This window comes from Delphinapterus leucas, chromosome 8 (assembly GCF_059928025.1).
Source record: "Delphinapterus leucas isolate spDelLeu-1000000601 "Yukka" chromosome 8, BTC_Dleu_Yukka2, whole genome shotgun sequence".
Taxonomy (NCBI): Eukaryota; Metazoa; Chordata; class Mammalia; order Artiodactyla; family Monodontidae; genus Delphinapterus; species Delphinapterus leucas.
In genome coordinates this window covers 19,003,215-19,027,105 of record NC_143136.1, presented here as the reverse complement: position 1 = coordinate 19,027,105, position 23,891 = coordinate 19,003,215, and the positions used below count along the sequence as shown (strand labels likewise).

Here is a 23,891-nt window from a genome sequence, read left to right as displayed (position 1 = left end):
GACCACCCCACACCTCAAGACTGGGAGCTGCGCACCATCCCAGCTTCTCGCTAAGGCTGATCCTACCTTGCATACCAGGTCCATGCTATAGAAGCTGGCATGCACTGAGGCCTTCAGGGTCACCACAAACGGGATCGCCTCTTCGGGAGCCACCTTTCCTCTCATAGGACTCACAGACACCTATTTGTTTTGGGAAGGAGTCTCTGGAGCTTCACAGGGATTGTATGGGACAAGATGGGATAGGGGGTGGGATGGGGTGGGATGGGGTAGGATGGGATGGGGTGAGTCTAGAGCCCCTCTGGAGGTTCTCATTCTGCAAACACAGGGAACTCTCACCTCCCCAAAGTCTAGAGCCTTCCGCTGCCAGACAAAGACAATTGTCTCATTCTTGGAGATGTTGTTGAGGAACAGCAGGCGGCTGCACTTGCTCTGCACAGGAATGTTTCCCAGGGAGATATGAGATTGGGACAGGAAGACGTCCTGTTGGTGGGGACAACACAACAGCAACTTTGGGAGGTGAAGAAATACTAAGCATAGCAACCACTACCAGTCACTGAGTGCTTTCAACAGGCCAGGTACCACTGTAGGCAACTGACATGCATTTGGTCCTTACAGTGGCCCAATATATAGGCTACTACTATATATAGGTACTACTATAAACCATCTTCACTTTATAGATGTGCTGCTAAGGTCCAGAGAGCATAGATAATTTTCCAAAGGTCTCTCACAGGCACAGCTGGGATAAACCCTGACAGTCTCACTCTAAAGCCTATGATTTTGACCATTAAAATAGGCTTGGAAGGGCTGAGAAATCAGAATTCGCTTAGAGAAGGCAGAAGTAAAGCCGACAAAATTTGTCTCTGAAGGATGGTTGTAAATAAGTAGGTGATCAGCTGTTGGCACCTTCACTGGGCACACAGCAGGAGCTGTGTTGTAGGGGTATCTGGAAAGATTGAGGCCATGAGAGGGGCACTTTCTCTCTGTCTAGACCCTGAGTGCCTCCAGAGCTGAGACTTTGTCTGGCTCTTCTCTGTGACCCCACAGTGCTCATCCTTCAGTAAGAGTCCAAAGAGGGTAGGAGTGGAAGAGCGGACAGGCAGTTGTGTTGGTGGATAGTAACTGGATGAGTGCATGGATGGGTGGATGGAGAGAAACATGGATGAATAAATAGGCATGTGGATCAGTGGGGAAATGGATGGATGTGTCAAACCTCCCAACAGTGAGGAGTGTGTGAACGAAAGGCAGTGTTACTGACCCTAGATATTTCAGCAAAATCCATCTACGTCCAGGGGAGAGACTGTTCTATATGAAGATAATATCTCAGTGCCCTAGAATGGCAGAGCTTCTTTTTACTCCTTTCAATACCTCCATCCCAATGCCCAGAGGCAAGGGGTGGGTGGAGGGCCCTGCCGCAGGTGGAGTGGCTGGAGCAGGAACACCTGTGGGCACTAGGTGGCAGGGTAAGCCTCTCATGGAGCTGGTGCTGCCTCCTAAATCTGGAGGAGGGCTGGTTCCAGGTTCACCTCTGTATCCCTCCCTTCTCAACTCCATCTCTTCTTTCGCAGCCTCCCCACCCCTCCGCAGTGGACACCCTGGACCCTCAGTCTCCTCCTAGGCCTCAGGCCTTCCCAGATCCCTTCCCCCTACCTGTCCAGGAACCATCAGCCTCGAGTGGATGGAGCTATTGTCCCATGAGGAGATGTTGTGGAATGGGGCTGTGTCGCCCATGATGTGAGGGTCATAGCCCACTCCCTGGAAACGGATGATGGCTGAGTTCCATCCCAGGATGTGTATGGGCACATCCACCTGGGAAGTTAGGAAGGTGGGGGAAGGCACTGGTCAGAGGAAGGCCTGCTGGGGAGGCCACCTCCAACCCCCGCCCCAAGCCCGTGTTAGCCCAGGCTGCTGCTCACCATGTAGGTCTTGGCCTCAATAGGTGAGAAGATCCAGAAGACGCGAGCAGTTGTGCCTGGCTGGATCTCCCCTTTGGGGTTGAGGCAGCAGAAGACGGGGTGATCAAAATTTTTTTCCTGAACCTGCGACAGGATGCTGGTCTGGATCTCATATGTCACGGGCACCGAGCCACCGTTATACAGCTCATAAATCTGCAGGGGGAAGGAACAGGGAAATCTCCACACCAGCTCTGGGCTGCAATGCAGAGAGCCTGGGATTCTGTGTCCACTGTAGGAGGGCAGGTTGATCCCCATGATGTCACCCTTACAGTCCCAGAGCTCCCTTAAATACCTCTGATTTCCCGTATGGCTTGATCACCCAAGAAGTATATAACTATATTTTCAACCTGTGACATTTAAGTATAATCTGTAATTCTTATTTTATTTGCTCTCAACTTACCTTAGTCAAGGTATAAGGGGACACTAATGCTTGTGTCCCTAGTGTTGGAATTTAGGGGGATGTCCATGCATACACCATCCAGACCCTGCATCATTTTCTAAGCTATCATTCTAATTACCTGTGAGGCTGCCACTCCATGTCTGCCATTAGAGGTCGTTGTGCTTACGGGCAGATAAGGGAGCAGAAGGAAGATATGAGGTCCCCCAAGACTAACTCCACAGTTGGGGAATCACAGAACGGCCTGCCTGAAACCAGAGATCTGGTCCAAGCCTCCATGTTAGAGATGAGAAAACGGAAGACAGTGAGAATAAAGAGTTTGTCTGGATTTAGGTCCAGCCCCTCATCTTTCTCAGCACCCACCCCTGAATGCGCTGATGCTCTTTCTCTAGCTTGGACCACCCTCTGAGCTTCAGACCTGGTATCCAACTACTACTAAACAACTCCTCCTGGTTGTCTCATAGGCCTCTTAAATTCAGCCAAAACCCAACTCTTCACTCTAAAACCTATTCCTCCCCCTAGTGTATCTTGTTTCAGCAAATGGTACTACATATTTCCAGTGGCTCAAACTAGGAATCCAATACATTTTTCATCCATCCCTTTCTCTTACTTCCCAGATCCAATCCCCAGCAAGTCCCAGGGATTCTGTCTTCAAAATGTAAATTAAATCTGTTCACTTCTCTCTGTTTCCTCTGCTCTCTTGCAGGTCCAGGCCACCATCTGTCATCATCTTATGAACGAAAAAGGAAGCTTGGCTGCAGTTGTGGAGTTTGGCTGGAGGTACAACTGGGTCTTCTCCAGATCTGGGGGCCTTTTCCATTGTCTATGTTCAGGGCCATGGGGGAGTGGTCTGATCTCTCTGGAAAGCTTTCCAGGAGGCATGTGAGTCTTTGCCTTCTCTTTTGAGGGTCTGGGTTTCTGGGTGGGGCTTCTGGGAAGCCAGTGGCGTAAAGGGTGGTGTAAGGCAGTGGGCAGAGCTCGGGACTATGAGATCCCCTCTCAGGTCTAGGAAGCCCATTCCTGTGCCTCTCGGCTGAGTGGCTAGAGGCCCCTGCCCAGAAACACAAGGGCTTCTCGATTGTTAGAAATTTCAGAGTGATGAAGTGTTTGTGAAAATACTATATCCTCTCTTGGAGATTTCCAATGTACATTTTCAGAACAAAGGAAACTGATTCCTTCCAATTAATAAATAAAATTCTATAGCTTTGAGGATTTACATTCTAGCTTTTCATGCTCCAGACAGATGCCCTTTTTGGGGCAGTGATTTTCAAACTGTGACTGAGACCCATTAGTAAGCAGGTCATGAAACCAATTTATCAGGTCATGTCCAGCATTTAAAAAATGGAACAGGGCTTCCCTGGTGGTGCAGTGGTTAAGAACACGCCTGCCAATGCAGGGGACACGGGTTCGAGCCCTGGTCCGGGAAGATCCCACGTGCCACGGAGCAACTAAGCCCGTGCGCCACAACTACTGAGCCTGCGCTCTAGAGCCCGTGAGCCACAACTAATGAGCCCGCACGCCACAACTACTGAAGCCCGTGCGCCTAGAGCCCGTGCTCCGCAACAAGAGAAGCCACCGCAATGAGAAGCCTGCGCACCGCAACGAACAGCAGCCCCTGCTCACCGCAACTAGAAGGAAGCCCGCGCGCAGCAATGAAGACCCAACACAGCCAAAAATAAAAATAAGTAAAATAAAATAAATAAAACATTAAAAAAAATGGAACAGAATAAAATAAAAAAGAAAACATCAGAGTACTTAGCATGTAGTGGTGCACGTATTGATTTGTTTTGTTTCAGTTGTATGTGTATGTATGTATTGGGTTTTCCAAAATATATTAGTGTGGCTCATGGTCAAAGAAGTTTGAAAAACCCTGTGTTAGAGGAAGGAACTCCCTGCTTTTGCATGGGAATGAGTCCTGGCAAAAGGTTTAGAACCAGTGCCAAGAAGCTGAAGCCTCTCGCCTTGGGTCTCTCCCAGTTGCCCAGTCTTGGGGTTCAACCTGTCACCCCACCTCTTAGAGTGAGGGCAGGGTCCTTGTCATCCTGTCAAGGGCTGATACAGATACACAGAGATCAATACTGAAGCCTCCTGGTGACCAGGACAATGTACCACTGACCTGCCTTGGGGGCAGTGTGTCGCCAATGGGGACGGGGATGAACTGATGGCTGGTGGAGGTGAAGTGCACGTACTTCTGCTCCAGCTTCACTGTCACACCTATGAAATTTAGCTGGAAATAGAAAGCCTGTGAGTAGCATCCTTCCCTGGGAGGAACTGAAGTACCCAGCAGAGAGATCTGGACCCCATCTCTCTGGGGAGCACGGCTCCCTGTGCCTCTCTCTTGGTTTTCCAGGACAGGACCAGGGCTGGGCCTCACCAGGATCTCCCGGCCATGGGACACCTTGAAGAGCACCGGGAGGCGATCAGTGCCAATGAACAGGTGGCTGGAAGGGAGGAGAGAGTCTGGGATGAGTTACTGAGCCCTGGTACGAGTGGAAGAACAAGCGGTCATGGCACACCTATGGCTTTGGGGCAGCTATGTGGAAACCCTTGAGCTGGGATGGGGCAAGAGGAAAATTAAACTTCCCCTGCAGGTGGGAAGGCGGGGCCTTCTCAGGGTGGTGGCCACTCAGGATACCCTGGAGTCACACAGTGCAAGGCCAGCGTCCTCCAGGAGTCGGGGGAAGGGGGTCTCCAGGACTGGAAGTGCAGGGCGGGCGGTGGGGGCAGCACCTGTATTTGAACTCCACCATCTGCTCTTGCCCAGGACTCAGGCTCCCAGCCTTGGGGCTGATGGAGAATATGCAATTGTCCTGCACGCACATTTGGTGCAGTTCAGTGCAGTCAAAGTCCACCTGCTCTGCCCACAGCTCCAGGTCGATCTGCTGGTCACTTGGGAAGAGGAAGGCCCTGGGAAAGGGGTGCAAAGCAGAAGGGGTGGAGCCGCTCAGTCAGAGCAGAGGCAGGAGCTCTGAGCCCCAGGCAGGATGGATGGAGGCCTTTTCTTCATCCCCCAGTAGGCAAGCTGTCCCATGCATGGCCGGGCAAATGCAGCAGTTGTGGATCCTCATTTCATAATGGCCCCCGAACCCAGGAGCAGAAGCAGGGTCCTGGTGACTAAGTGGAAAGCGGAGATTGGGGCTCGCATTGTGGGTGCCAGGGGTCAGGGTGCTGCTTGTATATGTGGGCCACTTTGAGCTGGGCACTGACCCTGGAGGGGTTTGTGTGACAAGCTGTTAGGAAGGGCCATTTGAGCCACCTAGAAATGCCAGCAGCACCAACCAAGGGTCCCCAAGAGGGCTGGTAGTCTTGAACCCAAAGCAAGGCTGGGCATAGAATGAGTGCCCCTGTAATGCCTGGTGCTGTATAAAGCAGATACTGCACTCTAAATGGTGACCAAATAAGTGACCAAGGGGTCCCAAGCTCACAATCTGAAAAGAAGGATCCCTGCGCTCTCAGAGGGATGACACAGAACTGTCCTCAAAACGGGCAGAGGTTATGAAGAGGGAACGGCCAGAAGGGGGAAAGAAAACAGCCAACACATCTGAAAAGGCTCAAGGGGAGTTGGGAAATGCAAATCAAAACTCCCTTGGGGCTTCCCTGGTGGCGCAGTGGTTGAGAGTCCGCCTGCCGATGCAGGGGACACGGGTTCGAGCCCTGGTTCGGGAAGATCCCACATGCCACGGAGCGGCTGGGCCCGTGAGCCACAACTACTGAGCCTGCGCATCCGGAGCCTGTGCTCCGCAACAAGAGAGGCCACGACAGTGAGAGGCCCGCACACCACGATGAAGAGTGGCCCCCGCTTGCCGCAACTGGAGAAAGCCCTCGCACAGAAACGAAGACCCAACACAGCCAAATACATAAATAAATAATAATTAAAAATGAACATCTGGTAAAAAAAAAAAAAAAAACTCCCTTGAATCAATCTTAAATATTTTCACATCTGAATCGTGACAAATAGTTATATCCAATGCTGGTAAGTTTAGAAGGAACGACATCTTCGAACACCGGTTGGGAGAGAAGAAATTGCTACCACCTTTTGTTGTAGGAATTATGACAGCATCTTTTAGAATAAAAAGTGCATAGAATAAAAAATGCCCTTTGGCTCAGAAATAATTTGGGGGAGCTAAGCTGCAGGAATAAACGTAAGTGTGCAGGCAGGCAGGCACGCACACACGCACACACACAGACACACATACTCACGCAAAGATGTTTATTACAACTTTGTTAGTGATGGCAAAAAATATTAAAAAGCACTGGGGAAGAAAAAAGCACTGGGAACAACTAATGTCATCTAATAAAGGAGTGGTTTTAAAACGTAAGGGCCATTCATATTACGGAATACTATGCAACTATTAAAAAGAATGAGTTAGATCTATATGCCTTTTTTTTTAATTAATTAATTTATTTATTTATTTTTGCGGTACGCGGGCCTCTCACTGCTGTGGCCTCTCCCGTTGCGGAGCACAGGCTCCGGACGCGCAGGCTCAGCGGCCATGGCTCATGGGCCCAGCCGCTCCGCGGCATGTGGGATCTTCCCGGACCGGGGCACGAACCCGCGTCCCCTGCATCGGCAGGTGGACTCTCAACCACTGCGCCACCAGGGAAGCCCTATATGTCTTGATCTTTATTGATCTATAGGGAATGTTATTGACATAATGCTGAGGGAAAAGGTTATTGCTATAACGCTGAGCAGAGAGTAATACGTGTAACATCATGCCATTATGGTAAAAGAAATGAAAGGGTAGCGGCGTCCCTGTGTCTGTGCCTTGTACCAGTGCTGAGAGTGGAAGCTCATGCCAAACCCTCCAGGGCAGACTAGAGAGGGAGCTGGGGTGTTTCTTACTTTCCTTCCATCACCCTTGTATTGTTTGACTTGCTACAGGCGAATAAACTGTTTGGTCATTTTATTTGCGGGATATTGATCAGCGGCAGAACTGGTGACCTTGATACTTCGGGGATGTCTGGATGGTTTCCCTCTTGGCCCTCACCCAGTCTCCCTCCAAATGATCACAGCCCCCTTTTCCCTGCCAGTCCTCTGGTGTGGGCCCCCATGTTGGGACTGTGGAAGCCTGCCAACCTGTCCCCCTGCCTCAATCCACGAATCCTTCTCAGAAGGAGAAGGAGTCCAAGGCCCTGCCTGTCCCCCTATCAACGTTGCAGCCACTCTGTGGCCTCTTCTCTTACCCATGTCCGCCCTACACCCTCCGTCTGGGAGGCTCATCGCAGCCTCTCTTGCCTCCGCTCCCTGGGTTGCAGGTCTAGCTTGGCTGTAGCTTTCTCCAGGAAGCCTTTCTCATGTGCCCACCCCCACCTACCACTTCCAAAACTGAGGCAAGTGGCTGCACAAGCCTCTTTCACAGCACTTGTCACCCTGCACGGAAAGGCCGGCCCGCCCCACCTGGAGGGCAGGGCCTGGGCTCATCTGCATCGCTATGCTGAGCTCTGGGCCTGGAGCCCACACCTGGGAAGCCCCAGTCAACATTTAGCCGATGACTTAACAAATGAGTGAGGGAACAGATGATGTTAACCCGTGTATCTGATGCCTGTGAGGGATCACCCCTTAAATGCACGGCAGCTTTTCTGTCCTGCCTGCTGCTGCCTGCAGGCCAAGTCCACACTCCCCATTTCTTACTGGTCTTGGCAGGAATAAAACCTTCAGTCTGTTCCTTATGAGTTTAGCAGAGACCCGGCTAGAATTTTCAAAAATAGCCTTCTAAGAAATTGAAAGGAAACACAACAACACAGAAAGCCTAGGAGAGTCAAGCCTTCCAAGGAAGGTTCCCTGCGTTTGGAATCCGGGAACAAGCACGGACTGCCTTCCTGAACCTCCAATGATGTCCCAATGGACGGCCCAGCTCGGTGGGCACTCTGCCCGGCTTTCCTCCCGCCCCAGTTTCCAACAACCTGGACCCTCTCCATAGAGAGTGTGAGCTGGCTTGCTCCTACACAAATACACACGCATGCACAATCCACCAAAATACCCTGCTCCACACCAGGACACAGGCCAGCGCCGCTTTTCCTGCCCCCACTCCTGAGCCCTGCAGGGCCTGGCTCCCAGCCACTCAAACAACCCAGGGAATGGCAGATCCAGAGCTCCAGGCGGGCCCTGGGCCTTCCCCACCAGCCTGCCAAGCTTCCCAGTCACTCAGGGCCAGGAGCCCTGAGTTACTCACAGTCCCGGCCCTTCTCAGACAGGAGCCGCCTAATAAATCAGCTCCCCCGGCATCCTCCACCACCGGGAGGGGCAGGACAACCCGGAGAGTACAGGGTGGCCACTGCACCCCGGATGATGCAGCCCCCCACCAGCCTCATCCACGCGCACCCCATGGCTCGGCTCAGGCAGGAAGGTTCCTGAGATCACAGATGCCCACCCCCTGCATATGTTCACCCTTATCCACTCACTGCCATGCCCAGGCTGGGCCCCTGGCTCTCTCCCCCAGGCCTGACCCAGATGGGGACACTTCTTTCTCACCTCCATCTAGCCAAGCAAAGTTGGAAGTCATCAAAAGGAAGTTTACTAGGAAATCAAAGCGCGTGGCAGAGGAAGGGTGGGAAAAAAAGAAATGGCGCTGGCATGGAAACAGGATGCTTACTGGGCACCAGTTTGGGGCCCAAGTGGGAGGAAAGCCAAGCACAGGAAGGGCCCAGCTTGGCGGGCTCAGGTCTCCAGGCCTGGGCCCCCTGTGATTGGGGAAGTGCAGCCTGCCCCGTGGCCAGCCTCGACCCTTCCTGCAGCTCACCTGGCTTTGCTTAGCCCTGTCATCTCCCTGACAACGGCGCTGTGGCCGCAGAGCACTGTCCTTCCCTGCCAGAGACCCTCAACTCGCCCCCGTGCAGGCCCGGCCCCATTGGCCTGGGGCTCTGTCGGGGCTGCCCCAGCGCCTAGCACAATGCCTGGGACGCAGGAGCGCCTCGCAGCTTCTTGCTGACTAACCAGTGTAGGCGGGGATTCTGGAGTTGGACAAATCTGGGCTTGAACTTGGCTCTGCCTCTAATGGCTGAATGCTCTTGGTTGAGTCCTTAGCCTCCCATCTGTGAAAGAGTCAGCAGAGGGGGATTTTTTTCACAGGGTCGGTGTGAGGCTCGGAGGAGAAGAGGCTCATAAAGGCCAGTGGCTAGCATGCAGCAGATGCGGGACGGTTACATCCCATTTCTTAAGCTCTGAAGATGACCCTGTCAGTCTCCATAGGGTGATTCGACCATTTCTGAGCCTGTGAACCCGACTCAGCCAGTGACAGGTCTGGTGTCCTGCTGGGCGACCCTAGTCCCACCCTGGCCTCTACATCCTTCAGTGGGGGCGGGGGGCACACTTCACAGACACCAGGCATCCAGGGCTACCACCAGCAAGAGAAGGCCTCCAAGCCCCTGTCCCCCGGGCCCCCCCTCTGTACCAGTCCAGGGGCACCACTCCACTGTTCTTCAGGGCCAGGAGCACCACAGAGGGTGGGGCATCTATTGGTGCTGCCCCAAAATTGAAGTTGAGCTTCAGAGGGGTGAAGACAGAGGGGATCTGGCTGGTGCTGTGTGGAGCAGAGAAATGGTCTCAGAAACAGGGCTGGGGACAGGATGAGGCCCTTCCAGGGGTGGCTGGCTTGGCACCCATCTCCCCACAGGTGGGAATTGGAGAATCTGGGGCTCAGGGGCAGGGGTGGGTCAGCACTTTAGACCTCAGGCCCATCCCTGCCTTCTCCATGCTCCTCCGGGGATGGGCAGGAATTGGGGAGGAGATAGGGAGCCCCTTCTTGGACAGGGCCTGGGGCTGAGGGCATGGACGGAAAGCTCCAAGAACATCCCCAGACAGGCCCTGCCTCTCCCCCAGGCCCACCTCACCTGTGCCGGGTGGGCACTTTGTAGGTGAGTTCCCAGGGGGTGGGGTCGCGCTCCAAGTAACTGTTGAGCAGGTCTAGGGAGAAGAGGCGCCACAGGTGCTTCCGGGTGATGCCCTCGGCGCTGCCCATGGAGCAGATATCCAGGATGGAGAGTAGGGGGTACACGGCCATCAGGGACACGCGACACAGCTCCTGCTTCTCCCCAACCTTGTTATCTGGGGGAAAGCGGTGCGGGAGAGAGGGGTGGGCTCACCTCCCAGCTCCCCTGGGGCAGGGCGTACAGGCTGAGGATGCAGGGGTCCCGGGAAACCTGTCCTAGGACCCTTGTCAGGAGCAGACTCTGGGATGCTTCCAACAGTAGCCAAACTTTATCTGATACTTTCTATGGACCAGGCACTGTCCTAAGAGCTTTGCAAACACCACTGTGCACTGTTTTCAAACTACTGATAATACTTACTAATGGCTTTATCGAGATATAATCTATATGCCATAAAATTAACCCTTTTAACACATACAATTCAGTGATGTTTTTTGTATATTCAGAGTTGTGCAACCATCACTACAAATTTTAGAACGTTCTCAGGCTTTCCCAAAGAAACCCAGTACCAAGTAGCTGCCACTCTCCGCTCAGCCCTGGCAACCACTAGTCTGCTTTCTGTCTCTGTAGATTTGCCTATTCTGGGTGTTTCACATAAATGGAATCATACAATGTGTAGCCTTTTGTGACTGGCTCCTTTCACTTGGCGTAATGTTTTCAAGGTTTGCCCGTGTGGTAACATGTACTTTATTTTTTTGCCTGTGCACCATTATTATCCCCATTTTACAGATGTGGAAACTGAGGCATAGGGAGGTTAAACAAGTCACTAAGATTACATGGCTAATAAGTGATGAGGCCAGGATACAATTCCAGGGAGTCCAACACTCCTGTGCTGGACTCCTGTCAGGCAGCCCCGGGGCAGGATGGTAACAACTTCGTTTTACGAAGGAGGAAACTGAGGCCCAGGGCAGCTGAGGATTTGCTTGCTTAAGATCCCACAGTAAATCAGCACAGCGCCCAGCCCTTCACGTTGAGTCCTCCACAGCTCAGGCACACACAAACGGACACCCACACATACAGATGTGGTTGGTATGAGGCATGTACACCAGACACCCAAAGGCACACCCTGGCACACTCACACCCACTCTGCCAGCTCTGAACCCTCGGCATCCTCCCACCCCAAGTCCTGCTCACACAGTCCTCCCCCTTTCCTCCCTGGTCCTGACTCTCCATGCCAGATGCCCCAGGTACCTCTGTGGGAGAGGAGAGAGTAGTTGATGGTCCAGGAGTACTGGGAACGGTGTTTGGGACAGGCGGTCAGGCAGACGGTGTCCTGGGACCGGGGCGGCATGCTCCCCTCTGTGCGGTCCAGCTGCAGAGCTGCTCAGGAATGACCGGGTGGGGTCAAGGGCAGAGGAGGCCCTCAGTGCAGCCCAGGGAGGTCCAGCCTTTCCTCTTGCTCCACCCCAGATACTCTCCCCTGGACCAGCATTGCTCTGGTTAGAGAGCAGGCCCTGAGCCAGGAAATGGGGAGCAGAGTGCTTCCTCCAGATCAAGACAGTGTGAGGACGTGTCTTGGTGTCACTGGCATGCTGAGCACTTTGCGCCACCTAGCTGCCCGGTGAGGCAGGCTCCACCAGCAGCCCCATTTTACAGATGAGGGAGTGGAGGCTCAGAGAGGACAATCACCTGGCAACGCCACGCATCTAGGAAGTGGAAGCACCACGTTTTAAGCCCTGCTCTGCCTGCCCCTGAACCATGGTCTGGTTAACCAGTCTTAACCAGCGCCCCTCATTGCCTGCCTCCCAGCCCAGTCCCGCCCAGGCCTGAGTACCGAGGGGGCCATTGCCGACAGCCTCAGGGCTGCACTGCTCCAGGAACAGGCGGTAATAGAGGGTGCAGTTGCCGTCATTCAGGAGCACCAGCATCCTGGTCTGCTCACTGTTCACCAGCACATTCCCAAAGTCCAGCTCCTTTTCCTTTGCCTGAGGGCCAGAGTCAGCCAGGCCGGGGTGGGGGGCTCCCCCAGGTCCACGGCCCCGTCTTTCCCAACCCTGGCCTCAGAGAATCCCCAAGGAAGGGCAGGTTCATGCACCCTGGGGCCTTCCCTCCCGCAGGTGCCCTGGTCCCCTGCCCCTTCCCTTTCCCCACCGGGGTCCTCCCACTCACGGACAGGTTGCTGCTGAGGCCCGTGCCCACCAGCCGGAGCATGTAGTGGGTGGTGGCGGAGGGCTTGGTGTTTGGGGGCAGGCCAGCTTCCCAGACCCACATCCCCACTCGGAACAGGTACTTGATCTCCTCCAGAGGGCTGAAGGTCCACGTCAGCGTCTGGGGTCACAAAGATTAGCCCTGCATGGGGGTCTCTGGGAACCCCTGCCCAGGCTCTTGGACCGCTAAGGTCCTGCTGCAGGATATCAGGCTACGGTAACCCATCCTGAGTGTCTCCCCGTGCCAGGCGCTTACACACATCATGTGCTATGTTATCTCGCTCCCTTAGCCCCACGAGGTAGGCGGTGTTCTTTTAGTGCCTCATTGTCTGATGAGAGGCTGGAGACTCAGAGGACTGGGGTGACTTGCCCAAGGTCACACAGCTGATGAGGGCGCTTAGCAGGAGCTGGGGTGTGCACTCTTGAGGTTGACTCCCAAGTCTGTGTGGTCTCTTGCCTTGCAGGTTACTACCCCCGGCTTCTAACAGACACCATGTGTTGGTGGTTCTTGGCTCAAGTTTGGCCTCCCCAACTAAGAGGCCCTAGACCAGGGATGGGAGCCTGCTAGTTTGGGCCCCCCCATGCCCCCCCCAGGGACCCGCCACTTTGACGTCCGCGAGCCCTCTTCCTCACTCCTTAATGGTAGCCACCCATTTGTCTCCACACCGTCTTCCAGTGATCCCTCCACCGTGGGGACCAGGGATGGAGAGTGGACTCGTTTCTGGGCACTGACATCAGAAACCCTGCTTCAAGTCCCAGCTTTGCACCTCCTAGCTCACAGTCTCAGTAAATGGCTATTTTTCGCCTCTAAGCCTCAATTCTTCTTTGTAAAATGGGGGTGTGGTAACAATCATACCGACGCATAAGGCTGGAAGAAATGACTGTGGATTGAATGGGAGGGTAAGCCTGCCCCCTGATAGGCATGAGTAAGAGATGCTGGTGAAGGTGAGGATGACGGGCCCCTTCCCTCTGGCCCTCGGCAGTGTGGCAGGGCACTCACAAGGCTCTCATTGGGCTGGATAATCCCCCTGGGGGGCTGCACAGCCAGCATCTTCCGGTGCTGCTGGGAGACCCTCCACTCAAACTCCAGAGGTAGACGCGATGGGTTTTGGAAGGTGAAGAGGCTGGTGGAGGAGCAACCCACCCAGGTGGGCTTGAAGAAGACGCTTTTACAGGTGTCCAGCTTCAGCTGCAGCGGCTCCTCCCGGCTCTGCATGCATACCTCCTGGGGCCAGTGAAGGGAGGACAGTGCCCTGACATCACCCTGAAGCCCTGGCTCCCCCAAAAGTCACGGGCGGGCAGCTTTTCCCCCCTCGGAGAGGGCAGCAAAAGGCCCTCCACCAGCCTGCGCACGGGCAGCTTCTGTCAAAGGCAGAGTATGTAGTGACTGACCCAGGAGATAAGGAAAAGAGCTCAGGGACTGAAAGAGGATGTACAGACCATTTCATGGGCCAGACATGGGTCCAACACCCTGGACCCTTTCCCTGCCCTGGTCCCAAACACCCTTCTACCACCTGCAGATATGAGTCTTGGGTTGCCCCCAGTCCTTCCTTGAGGACCTCTGTACCCCTTTTCTTGTCCCGACCCCATAAGGTGGACAGAAAGGGTCCTGAGGATAGCTGTTCCCAGATGTGGCCGAGGGGTCCTCTCCCTGCCGTGCCACTTCCTGGAGGAGGAATAGCCCCTGAGCTACTTTAGGGGAGCTTTAGAGGCCAGCCCCAGAATATGGCTTTGAAAAGGGAAGCCCCAGACTATGGCCCCCTCCCGAGGACCCAGTCCTTACCCCTGCCTCCTACCTTGAGATACTGGGGGCAGAAATTGAACTGCAAGTAGAAAACATGCTGCTTCCAGGAGGTGCCCTTGGGGTAGGTAGAGATGAGGAAGATCTGGTGGGCCCCAGGGGGCACGAGGCCCGAGCTGGGCCGTAGGGAGACGTCCGAGCTGCTTCTGGGGGCCAGGTTGAAGGTCAGCAGCATGGGGCCTGTGTTGATCAGGAGCAGGCTGCGGTAGGAGGGTTCACTGGGGGACACTGCAGGAAATAGCTGGGGTGCGAGAGAAGAGGGACCCACGCTCAGATCTACATGCCCTGCCCATCCCCACCTCACACACACACACACACTCAGGGAAGTCTGTGTGGGCTTGGGTAGAGACATCTCTCAGGAGATCCAAGATGCCTCTACACAACCCAGTCAGTGCCCTGGGGGCGGGGAATGGAGGAACACAGCTTGGCACCAAAAAATGCTTCTGTCCTCCAGAGACCTCCAGGCAGAGAGATGGGGTGGCCACAGGAACAGGCTCCGGGAAACTCAGGCCCCTGAGACCCCCCCACCCCAAGTTTCTTCCATCTTAGGGCACCCTCAAATCATCCTTTGGAGAACCCAGTTTCCAAGATCTTGGTCCAGAAGCTCTGGGGGTAAGCAGCCCCTTCTAGAGGATTCTCATGCTGGTAGCTGAGGGGAACCCCACTCTGGGAAAGGGAAAGCCCCAGCAATCCCAGCTTCCAAACATTCCTTAAGCATTTAGGGTGTGGCCAGCACCAGGCAAAGAGCTGGGCCGGGTACCAAACACAAGGCTGAAATCACTGCCCTGGGTGCCGCATGCAGCTGGGGTGATGAGCACCGTGCGTGAGGCAGTGGGGGTAGGGGGCAACACGGGCCCAGAATCTGCTGGATTTTAGTGAAGGCCACACACTGCTACGAGGAACTGGCCGAGGGAAAGGGGTGGGAGTCAGGGTCAGCGAGGGGGCCCCTGTGCCGTCAGAAGGGCTTTGGGAAGGGGTGCCCTTGAGCAGAAGTATAACTAGTGGGGGGGTGCAAGACCACCCCAAGTACATTGTCCAAAAGTGGCACCTTTCTAGCAACATGAGGCGTGGGGGAAGTGCAGACGGATGAAAAGACTGACGATGGAAATGGAAGCTGGGAAGAGGCATTGAAGGAGAAGCCAGGATTAGAACTTGACCGCCTGGCTCTAGAATCTATGTTTCTCAGCCTTGTGGCATCCTGGGGCTCAGGTCAGACGGGGCCTCCAAGGGCCCTTCTGAGAGACCTGGGAATGATGACTCCCTGAGGGTGGGGTTAAACCGAGGGGCGGGCTCTGTGACCCCTCCAGAGCTGGATGATCCCCACGGGCAGGGGCTCATGACGTGGGTGGTCATATCCCTAGCAGGCACTCAGTAAACACAGCGAACGGAGGAGCTGGAGACTTTTAAACCTGAGTGAGAGGACCGGGGAGTATTTCAGACGGGGCAGGCCGGAGCCATAGGTCTAAGCCCCAGCCTCTTCCCGGTCCCCGTGCTGCGGTCCAGGAGAGAGTCCTTGATGGGCGCAGAGCCCCAGGGGCTGGCAGTGGGGAGGTTGGGACGGCCAGGGAGGGTGCTTGACATGTTTCTGAGGCCATCAGAGACAGGAGAGGGATCTGCAGGCCACGGCAGAAGCCAGGCTCCCCTGTTCCACCTCCCACCGCTGCTGGGGCCACGCTCACCTTGGGGGCATCCAGGGTATACTGAGGGATGTGGTGCTCCAAGTCAGCACAATAACTGTGGCCTCGTGCCCGGAGCCTCAGGCACCAGGACGGGCACACAGTGCAGTCCTCTTCGATATTGTTGTAGCTCCGCAGGACCTGCAGGAGGGCCGGACGCATGGATAGGCTGAGTCCTGTGTCTGACCCTGTGGGGCACCCCAGCTTGCCTGCCCTGTACTGCAGGAGCCCTACATGGGGCCCAGCGGGAGGGGCCCTCTGGGAAGACAGCACGGAGAACAGCAGTCATAGCAGCCCCTCCCGCTGTGCGCCAGGCCCTGCCCTGAGCACTCAGCAAACGTGCTCTTTGATCCTCCCAGCCAGACGAGGGTGGGGCTGGGATGTGAAAGCAGCATTCACCCTGCAGGAATGTGCCCAGAGAGCACTGGCCAACAGAAATATAATGCAAGCCACAAGTGTGAGCCGCAAACGGCATTTTAAATGTTCTAGTCCCAGCAATCCCACTACTGGGCATATACCCTGAGAAAACCAGAATTCAAAAAGAGTCATGTACCACAATGTTCATTGCAGCTCTATTTACAATAGCCAGGGCACAGAAGCAACCTAAGTGTCCATCGACAGATGAATGGATAAAGAAGATGTGGCACATATATGCAATGGAATATTACTCAGCCATAAAAGGAAACGAAATTGAGTTATTTGCAGTGAGGTGGATGGACCTAGAGTCTGTTATACAGAGTGAACTAAGTCAGAAAGAGAAAAACAAATACCGCATGCTAACACATATATATGGAATATTAAAAAAAAAATGGTTCTGAAGAACCTAGGGGCAGGACAGGAATAAAGACGCAGATGTAGTGAATGGACTTGAGGACACTGGGAGGGGGAAGGGTAAGCTGGGATGAAGTGAGAGAGTGGCATGGACATACATACACTACCAAACGTAAAATAGATAGCTAGTGGGAAGCAGCTGCACGGGGAGATCTGCTCGGTGCTTTGTGACCACCTAGAGGGATGGGATAGGGAGGGTGGGAGGGAGAGGCAAGAGGGAGGAGATATGGGGATATATGTATACGCATAGCTGATTCACTTTGTTATACAGCAGAAACACACCATTGTAAAGCAATTATACTCCAATAAAGATGTTAAAAGATAAATAAATAAAAAGTAAATGTTCTAGTAGCCACATCAACAAGGTGAAACGCATAAAATTTATTCAACAATACATTTTATTTAACCCAGCTGATCCAAAATCTTTTCATTTCAACGTATAATCGATATATAAGTGATGCAGGAGGCATTTTGCATTCTTTTGTGCTAAGTCTTAGAAATCAGTGTGTCTCCCCCCTTTACAGCATATCTGTTTGGACTAGACACAGTACAAGTACTCAGCAGCCACATGTGGCTGGCGATTGGCATATCGGACAGCGCAGCCTAAAAGTCTGACAGGCTCAGCAAAGCCAGGTGTCCACAGCCTTATTCCTACGAACTTCCGAGTCCCGCCACTGCCAAGATATTAGAACAGAGACAACTAAAGACTCAGCTTTGAAAAAACTTCTCAGAAGTTTGGATATGCTCCCAAGTTCATAGATGAAAAGACCAGGGCTCAGAGGCATTAAGGGACGTGCCCAAGGTCACAGAGCTGGTAAGGGATTCTGATCTTGACTGCACAGCTCTCCTCTTCCCTGAGCCCCAGCACCCAGCCACTGGGAGAGAACAGCAGGGTGGGTAGAGCAGAGAAAGGAGGGAAAGGGCAGGATGGACTGGAGATGAGGAGGGAGCGACACGTCTGGGGCTAAGAGACGTGGCTGGGACAGCCTGGTCAAGGGAAGTTGGACTAGAAGCCGCTCCCTACACGCACCTAATCACCAGGTGCCCCTGACTCCGCCCCCCAGGCCCTAGTTCCTGCCCACAGCTCTTTTAGAGGGAGGCCAGGAGCCACCCCGCCACACCAGCCAGGAGCCCCAGGAAACTATGTGCACCAAAATTTTCCAAAGGGCTTGAGCCCCACTGAGTTCTCTCTCTGGAGGGGTGGGGGGCACATGTGAGTGAGACATAATCAGCTGGGTCAAGAAGCCCCTCGGCCAAGGCAGGCCATGAGCCTGGGAAAACACAGACCGCTAAGGCTGCAGTCCAGGCAAGGAGACAAGAAGAGGGAGCAGAGCCTGGCACAGAGAAGATGGATCCTACATCACCCCGTCACCCCCTCCGACCCCATACCCTGCCGTTCAGCCTCCAGGGCAGAGAACCCACCTTCCCCCTCTCATCTGCCCACACACCTTATAGACAGCAAAGGCTTCAAGCTCCACGGCGTACAGGCAGTTGGGGTGAGGCGGCTGGAAGTGCAAGCGCATGGCTGTGGACTTGAGAGGGGGCACATCGCAGGGGTTTGGAGTCACCCAGAAGGGGCAATCAGCCCTGCGTGTCCAGGCCACAGTGATTTTGCCTTTGGTGTAGTTCATCAGGCACAGGGGGACAGGGTTGGGGTCCTTGGGCCTGGGGCAGGCACCAAAATCCACCTCGACAGGCTCAATGCTGACGGGCGGGGGAAAGATGGTCATGTCGTTGGTGCCGTCGAAGAAGTACTCGGTCATGGGGGGGATGAGGGGATACTGCGGGGCTGGTATGTCCTCCAGGTCCTGTGTGGGGAGAGCCGGTTGCCGGGGGCCCAGCTGCCATTCCTCCTGCCGCTGCCCCTCATCTGCATGCTCCTTTCTGGAAAAGGCTACAAGAGCTCCACACACGTCACCCCCGACTACTAAGGGTACCCACAGGGCTATGGAGCACAGGACTGCCCAAGAATTGAGAAGGGGGCATGAACCTGGGGAGGGTAGCTAGCCCCCGGGGCCCCAGAGGGGTCCATCGAACCTCAGTGGGAATCATCAGGGCACCGTTCTTATCCTGCTCCAGCTTCTTCTCCCTCAGCATGATGTCCAGGATGTCAGGCGGGTAGAGAGTCAGGCCCCGCACCAGGTGTGTGCGGTACCAAGCGAGGTGCTGAGGCCTGAGGATGGCTGGCTTTGTGCTGTCCGAGTGACACGTCCCAATCAGGTCGAGGAACAGTGGGTCCTGCGACATTTGTCTGTGTGAGGCTAGATTTGAGCCTCCACTTGCCACCTTGGCCAGAGGCCAGCTGGTCAGGGCACAGTTTGTACCACCTTGTCCAGGGGCCTGGGTTGGGGTCGTCACTTCAAGGCTCTCTGCTCTGCACATGCTGCATGGGGCGAGGTCCAGTCCCCCCTACACCAGCCCATTAGCAGCATCAGCAGCAAAGTCCTTGGCCTGGCAGCAGTCCCAGCAAGACTGGCCTACCCACCCGGCTCGGAGCGAGCGTTCACATGCCCCTGGCCAAACTCTGGCTCCAAAAGCCAGACTGGGGCTCTGGAGGTGATGATCCAGGCAGACAGCCCTGGAAGTTCCAGAATACAGGGGACTGAGCACCAAGCACTGTCTTCATTACTAGGACTCGGATCGGCCCCTCCAGCTTCCCGGGGAGCCCCTCCTCACCCCCTCCCCCATAGCTCACCTGGTGGTGGATGAAACAGGCCACCCTCCGAAAGTAGATGATGGGGTGAGTGGGCTGGAAGGCACAGTACAGGGTCACGCGGGCCTTGCCCACCAGGGTCCCAAAGGCAGGTCTGATGCTGAAGACGCTCTCCTGACAGTCGATGTCAAACTGGAAGTGGGCCGTGCAGTCCGACTTGTTCTCAATCCACAGGGACTGCTCCGAGCGCTTCCCGAGGTTGACCCAGCTGAAGTCGACACAGTAGTACTGCAGGGACACATCAGGACCTGGGCGGAGGAGATGGGGGCTCTGTGAGTGGGCCCAGCCACCTGAGTGGGGCTGGGGTATCAGCCCCCCTGAGGCTATGTCAAAGGGTACCACTGATGGGAGGTGGTGCTGCCTGGAGACAGAAGGTTGGGTTGGAAAGGCCTGAGCGGACCACCAGGTCACCAGGGGTGAGCATGGGAACAATATCTCCAGGTGTCTTCAACTGGTTCCTCACTGATTCCACCAGGGGGCAGCAGACACCCAGGCTGAGGGCAAGGAGGCCCTGGGCGACCAGGAGCGGGCACTTGCCAATCCTAAGCATGGGTTGCTCCTGTCTCCAGAGGGAGTGCAGTGACCTGGGGCTGCCAGTACCTCTACAGAAACCAACGACTTTGAGCAGGGTTTGGGAGGCACAGCCAGAGGGCATGACGGACAAGTAGTCCATAGTCCTGACGTCCAAGGTCTTGGGGTGGAAGAACACTGACACGCATTTCTTCTCTCCCGGGGGCACGATGCCATGGGCCGTGGGGCACGAGAAGGCCTCGTCTTTGGCCAGCATGTCTGGGGCCACTTCAATCCTGAAGGGGGCGCTCACCTACGGGGCCAGGTGGGGACAGGAGGTGGTCAGGTCACAGGGTGGCTCGTCTGTTATTACCAAGGTGCCCCGCCGAGGGGGTGAGGGCAGCTGAAGCCCCACCTGTGCCTCAATCATCAGCTTTGACGGTGGAGCAAGGCTGCCTCTGCCGGGAGGAAGGAATGGGCCGAGCCGTGTGCCCTACACTGGGACCACCCAGAGGGGGCACCTTTTCCTTTTCTCAAAGGTACCACAAAGGCTGGCTGTGGTCCTGGCATCAGGACACCTTAGGACTTCTCTTGGAGTTGCTCTGGGGCAGGTCAAGGGATACCCCAGCCCAGCCCCAAGCTGACAGGAGAGTGGGACCCCTTTTGACATGAGTGTGTCAGCAGACATGGGTAAGTGAGGTTGCAACATTCTGTACAGGGGCTGAGTATTAGGAGCACCTGGCCCTGTGGTCCCTGAGTCCTGCCCCCACTCCCCCTATGTGCACAGGACGCATACCACCGATGGGTTATACAGCTTGATCTGCCTCTCAGCGGTGCAGCCCACGGCAACAGAGCCAAAGTGCAACACTTTCTGGATGCCCTCGGCATCCTGGTCCTCCGGGCGCTTCTGCCTTATGCTCACCAGCAGTTGGGCGCATTTGGCTGTGCAGAGAGGGGGGAGTCTTGGGGAGAAATCCACCAGGGCCTCTGTGGCCCCAGCTGAACAGCCCTTCAGAGAAGACGGGGGTCCCCAGGGAAACACTGGTCTGCGACACCAAGGAAGACAGAGAAAAGGCAAAGCCTGCAGGGCTCAGGGGAGGGCAGGAGGCTGGAGGAGGTCCCGTGGAGGCCAGAGCAGGGCAGGGTGGGGGGGGAAGGGGGGAGGGGCACACTGCGGCTTCGATCCTTGCAGAGGACGGTTGAGAGGTCGGGCCTCACCCACAGCCTGCAGCTGGATGCTGCTCTTCTGCTTCCTCCCCTCCCCGTACCAGCACGTGGCCTGAACGTCAGAGATGACAGCCATAAGGGGCTGAAAGGTCACCGTGATCCGGCAGGCCTGGCCTGGCTCCAGCAGCCCCGTGGTCGGCAACATCTGGAATGGGCTGGGGGACTCCCAGGTGAAGAAGGTGGGCAGGTCCCTGGAGGGGGTGGGCAGGTTAGAGCCACTGGGCTCACTGACCACTGCCCCTGCTTTAGAAAGGCTGGGATGCCCCCTTTACTCCCCCTATCCCCTTACACCATCACACAGGCCAGTCTCTCCTGCTCCCAGGAACCCTCCTCACAGTTCTCACTCTTCCCACTTCTGAGCCTCAGCCACGGCCCTCACCCCGCATTGTCCAGACAGAACCAGGCCTCGGCCATGTCCCCCATGGCACACATGGGCAACTGCAGGGACGGTGGGCAGATCAGATTGTGGCAGGGCAGGGTGGCTCTCAGGTCCACACAGAACATCCCCTCTGCTTTCTCAAACCACAGCTGGTCCACGTACTCCTTCTGCAGTGTGGGGGCAGGGAGGCAGAGGCCCTGGTTGATCAGCGGTACCCGGGTGGTACTCAAGGACCACTCACCTGAGCCCAGCCCTTGGCCATCCCCTCAACACAACTGCTGAGGGCTGGGCTGGGCTATGGCCCTCCATCTCAGTCTCTGAAGAGAGGGTCAGTTACTTGTGTTCCAGTACCATCTTGGTCTCAGGGATGTAGGGCTTCTTTTGTGAGGAACAAAGTATTTGGGGAAACATTTTGAGAGTAGGAAGAGCCCAAGGAATATAGGGCTTTCTGATGGCCAACACAGTAGCACAGCCTTTTCCCCCAACAACATCCAACTGGGAAGCCCCCTCTATCTAATGAGTTTTGGCTCCAGCTGGTGGGATGTGGGTGTGGTGGGAGAGCTCCTCGCTGCTCTGCCCTACATCCTGCTCTGAGGTCACTGTGCCTGTGTCCCTCCCTGCCCTCCGCTCACCATGGCAGACCTTACCTCCTCCAGGGGCCGGAAGATGATTGGGAGAGAGAGGGTTATGCCTGGGCTCAGGAAGATGGGCTGGGGGATGACCGTGAAGAAGAATTTGGTCTTGGGGGGCCTGTGGGAAGGAGCCAGAGGATAAGCACTTCAGGATCAGAAAACTAGGAGAGGCAGAAAGATTAGGGAAGATTCTGGAAAGCCAAGCAGACTTGAATCTGTGGGACCATGGAAGGAGAAACACAGGTGTTCTGTCATAGGAGGAACTGTCTCCCTCATCCTACCACTTCTCTTGCAGACCTTCACTCTAGGATGTCAGAGCACTGAATGAAAAGATACAGGGTCAAGGGAGCAGCACTTGTACCTCAGATGCACATGGTGGTCAGTGGGGTCTGGGATGGGGAAGGCTGCCCTGATTTAACCAAATCCCTGAGCACTTAGCTGGGGGAAACCAAAGCTGAGAACAGATGTGCCAGGGATGCATTTCCAAGCAGAGATCTTGGCACAGCTGTAGAGTTCCACAGTGGGTCAAAACTATAGATTCTGCAAACTTCAAAAATACTAATAGGGGACTTCCCTGGTGGTGTAGTGGTTAAGAACCTGCCTGCCAATGCAGGGGACACGGGTTCGAGGCTGGTCTGGGAAGATCCCACATGCTGTGGAGCAACTAAGCCCGTGTGCCACAACTACACGCCTGCGCTCTAGAGCCCGTAAGCCACAACTACTGAGCCTGTGTGCCACAACTACTTAGCCCATGTGCCACAACTACTGAAGCCTGCACACCTACAGCCTGTGCTCTGCAACAAGAGAAGCCATGAGAAGCACGCGCACCACAATCAAGAGTAGCCCCCGCTCGTCCCAACTAGAGAAAGCCCACGCGCAGCAACAAAGACCCAATGCAGCCAAAAATAAATAAATAAATTTATTTATTTTTAAAAATATATTAATAAGAGGCCAATATTATCAAAAAATCTATAGCAATAAGTTCAGATAAAATAAACATATTCTTAGGAATGTATAATTGACCAAAACTGTCTCAAGAATTATACATTTTATGGCCACCCTTTCTAAAAGTATCCAAAAAATTGAATAAATAGTCAAAAATCTTCCCACAAAGAAAACACCAGGCCAGATGGCTTCCCAGCAAGTAGTACCAAGCGTCTGATAATCCTTGTCTTCTCTTCCCAACAGCAGAAAACAAGGAAACCCTCCCCACCATATTCTATGAATCCATCATAACGTTGTTATCAAACCCTGACAGTTATGAGAAGAAAGGAAAATTACAGGCTAATATCACCCATAAACAAAATATTGGCAGAAAGAATTTAGCAATCTGTATAAAAAGAATACTCAATCATGACCAAGTTGGGCTTATTCTAGGAATACACAGTTGGTGTAACATTAAAAAAATCAGTTAATGTAATTCACCATATTAACAAATTAAGAGAGAAAAAAATCAAATGATCGTCTCAATAAAGAAAAATATTAAACTTCAATATATGTTTATGACAAAAAGTCTCAGCAACCTAGAAATAGAAGGAAACTTCCTTAACCTGATAAAGTCTAAAAAAAAAAAGAAAGAAAAAACCACAGGAACCATCCAAATTAATGGTGAAACACTGGAATCTTTCATGCTGAGATCATGAACAAAACAATGATGCCTTCTATAACAGCTTCTGTTCAACACTTTCCTTTTCAACAGT

The 23,891-nt window shown here is 54.4% G+C and overlaps 1 protein-coding gene across 1 annotated transcript in view; it reads right to left on the bottom strand.

The window, feature by feature from the left end:
- Nucleotides 1-23,891, bottom strand: part of CFAP65 (cilia and flagella associated protein 65) — a 39,414-nt gene that overhangs the window by 5,391 nt on the left and 10,132 nt on the right. The window contains 23 exon segments of the mRNA XM_089916355.1: nt 67-180; nt 337-480; nt 1,648-1,806; nt 1,914-2,105; nt 4,466-4,576; nt 4,724-4,790; nt 5,080-5,256; nt 9,741-9,869; nt 10,180-10,393; nt 11,467-11,595; nt 12,050-12,200; nt 12,385-12,543; nt 13,423-13,647; nt 14,219-14,464; nt 15,903-16,040; nt 18,179-18,538; nt 18,768-18,968; nt 19,426-19,691; nt 20,044-20,266; nt 20,750-20,895; nt 21,172-21,371; nt 21,560-21,726; nt 22,207-22,309. Of these exon segments, the coding sequence (XP_089772481.1) occupies nt 67-180; nt 337-480; nt 1,648-1,806; nt 1,914-2,105; nt 4,466-4,576; nt 4,724-4,790; nt 5,080-5,256; nt 9,741-9,869; nt 10,180-10,393; nt 11,467-11,595; nt 12,050-12,200; nt 12,385-12,543; nt 13,423-13,647; nt 14,219-14,464; nt 15,903-16,040; nt 18,179-18,538; nt 18,768-18,968; nt 19,426-19,691; nt 20,044-20,266; nt 20,750-20,895; nt 21,172-21,371; nt 21,560-21,726; nt 22,207-22,309 (4,021 nt within the window).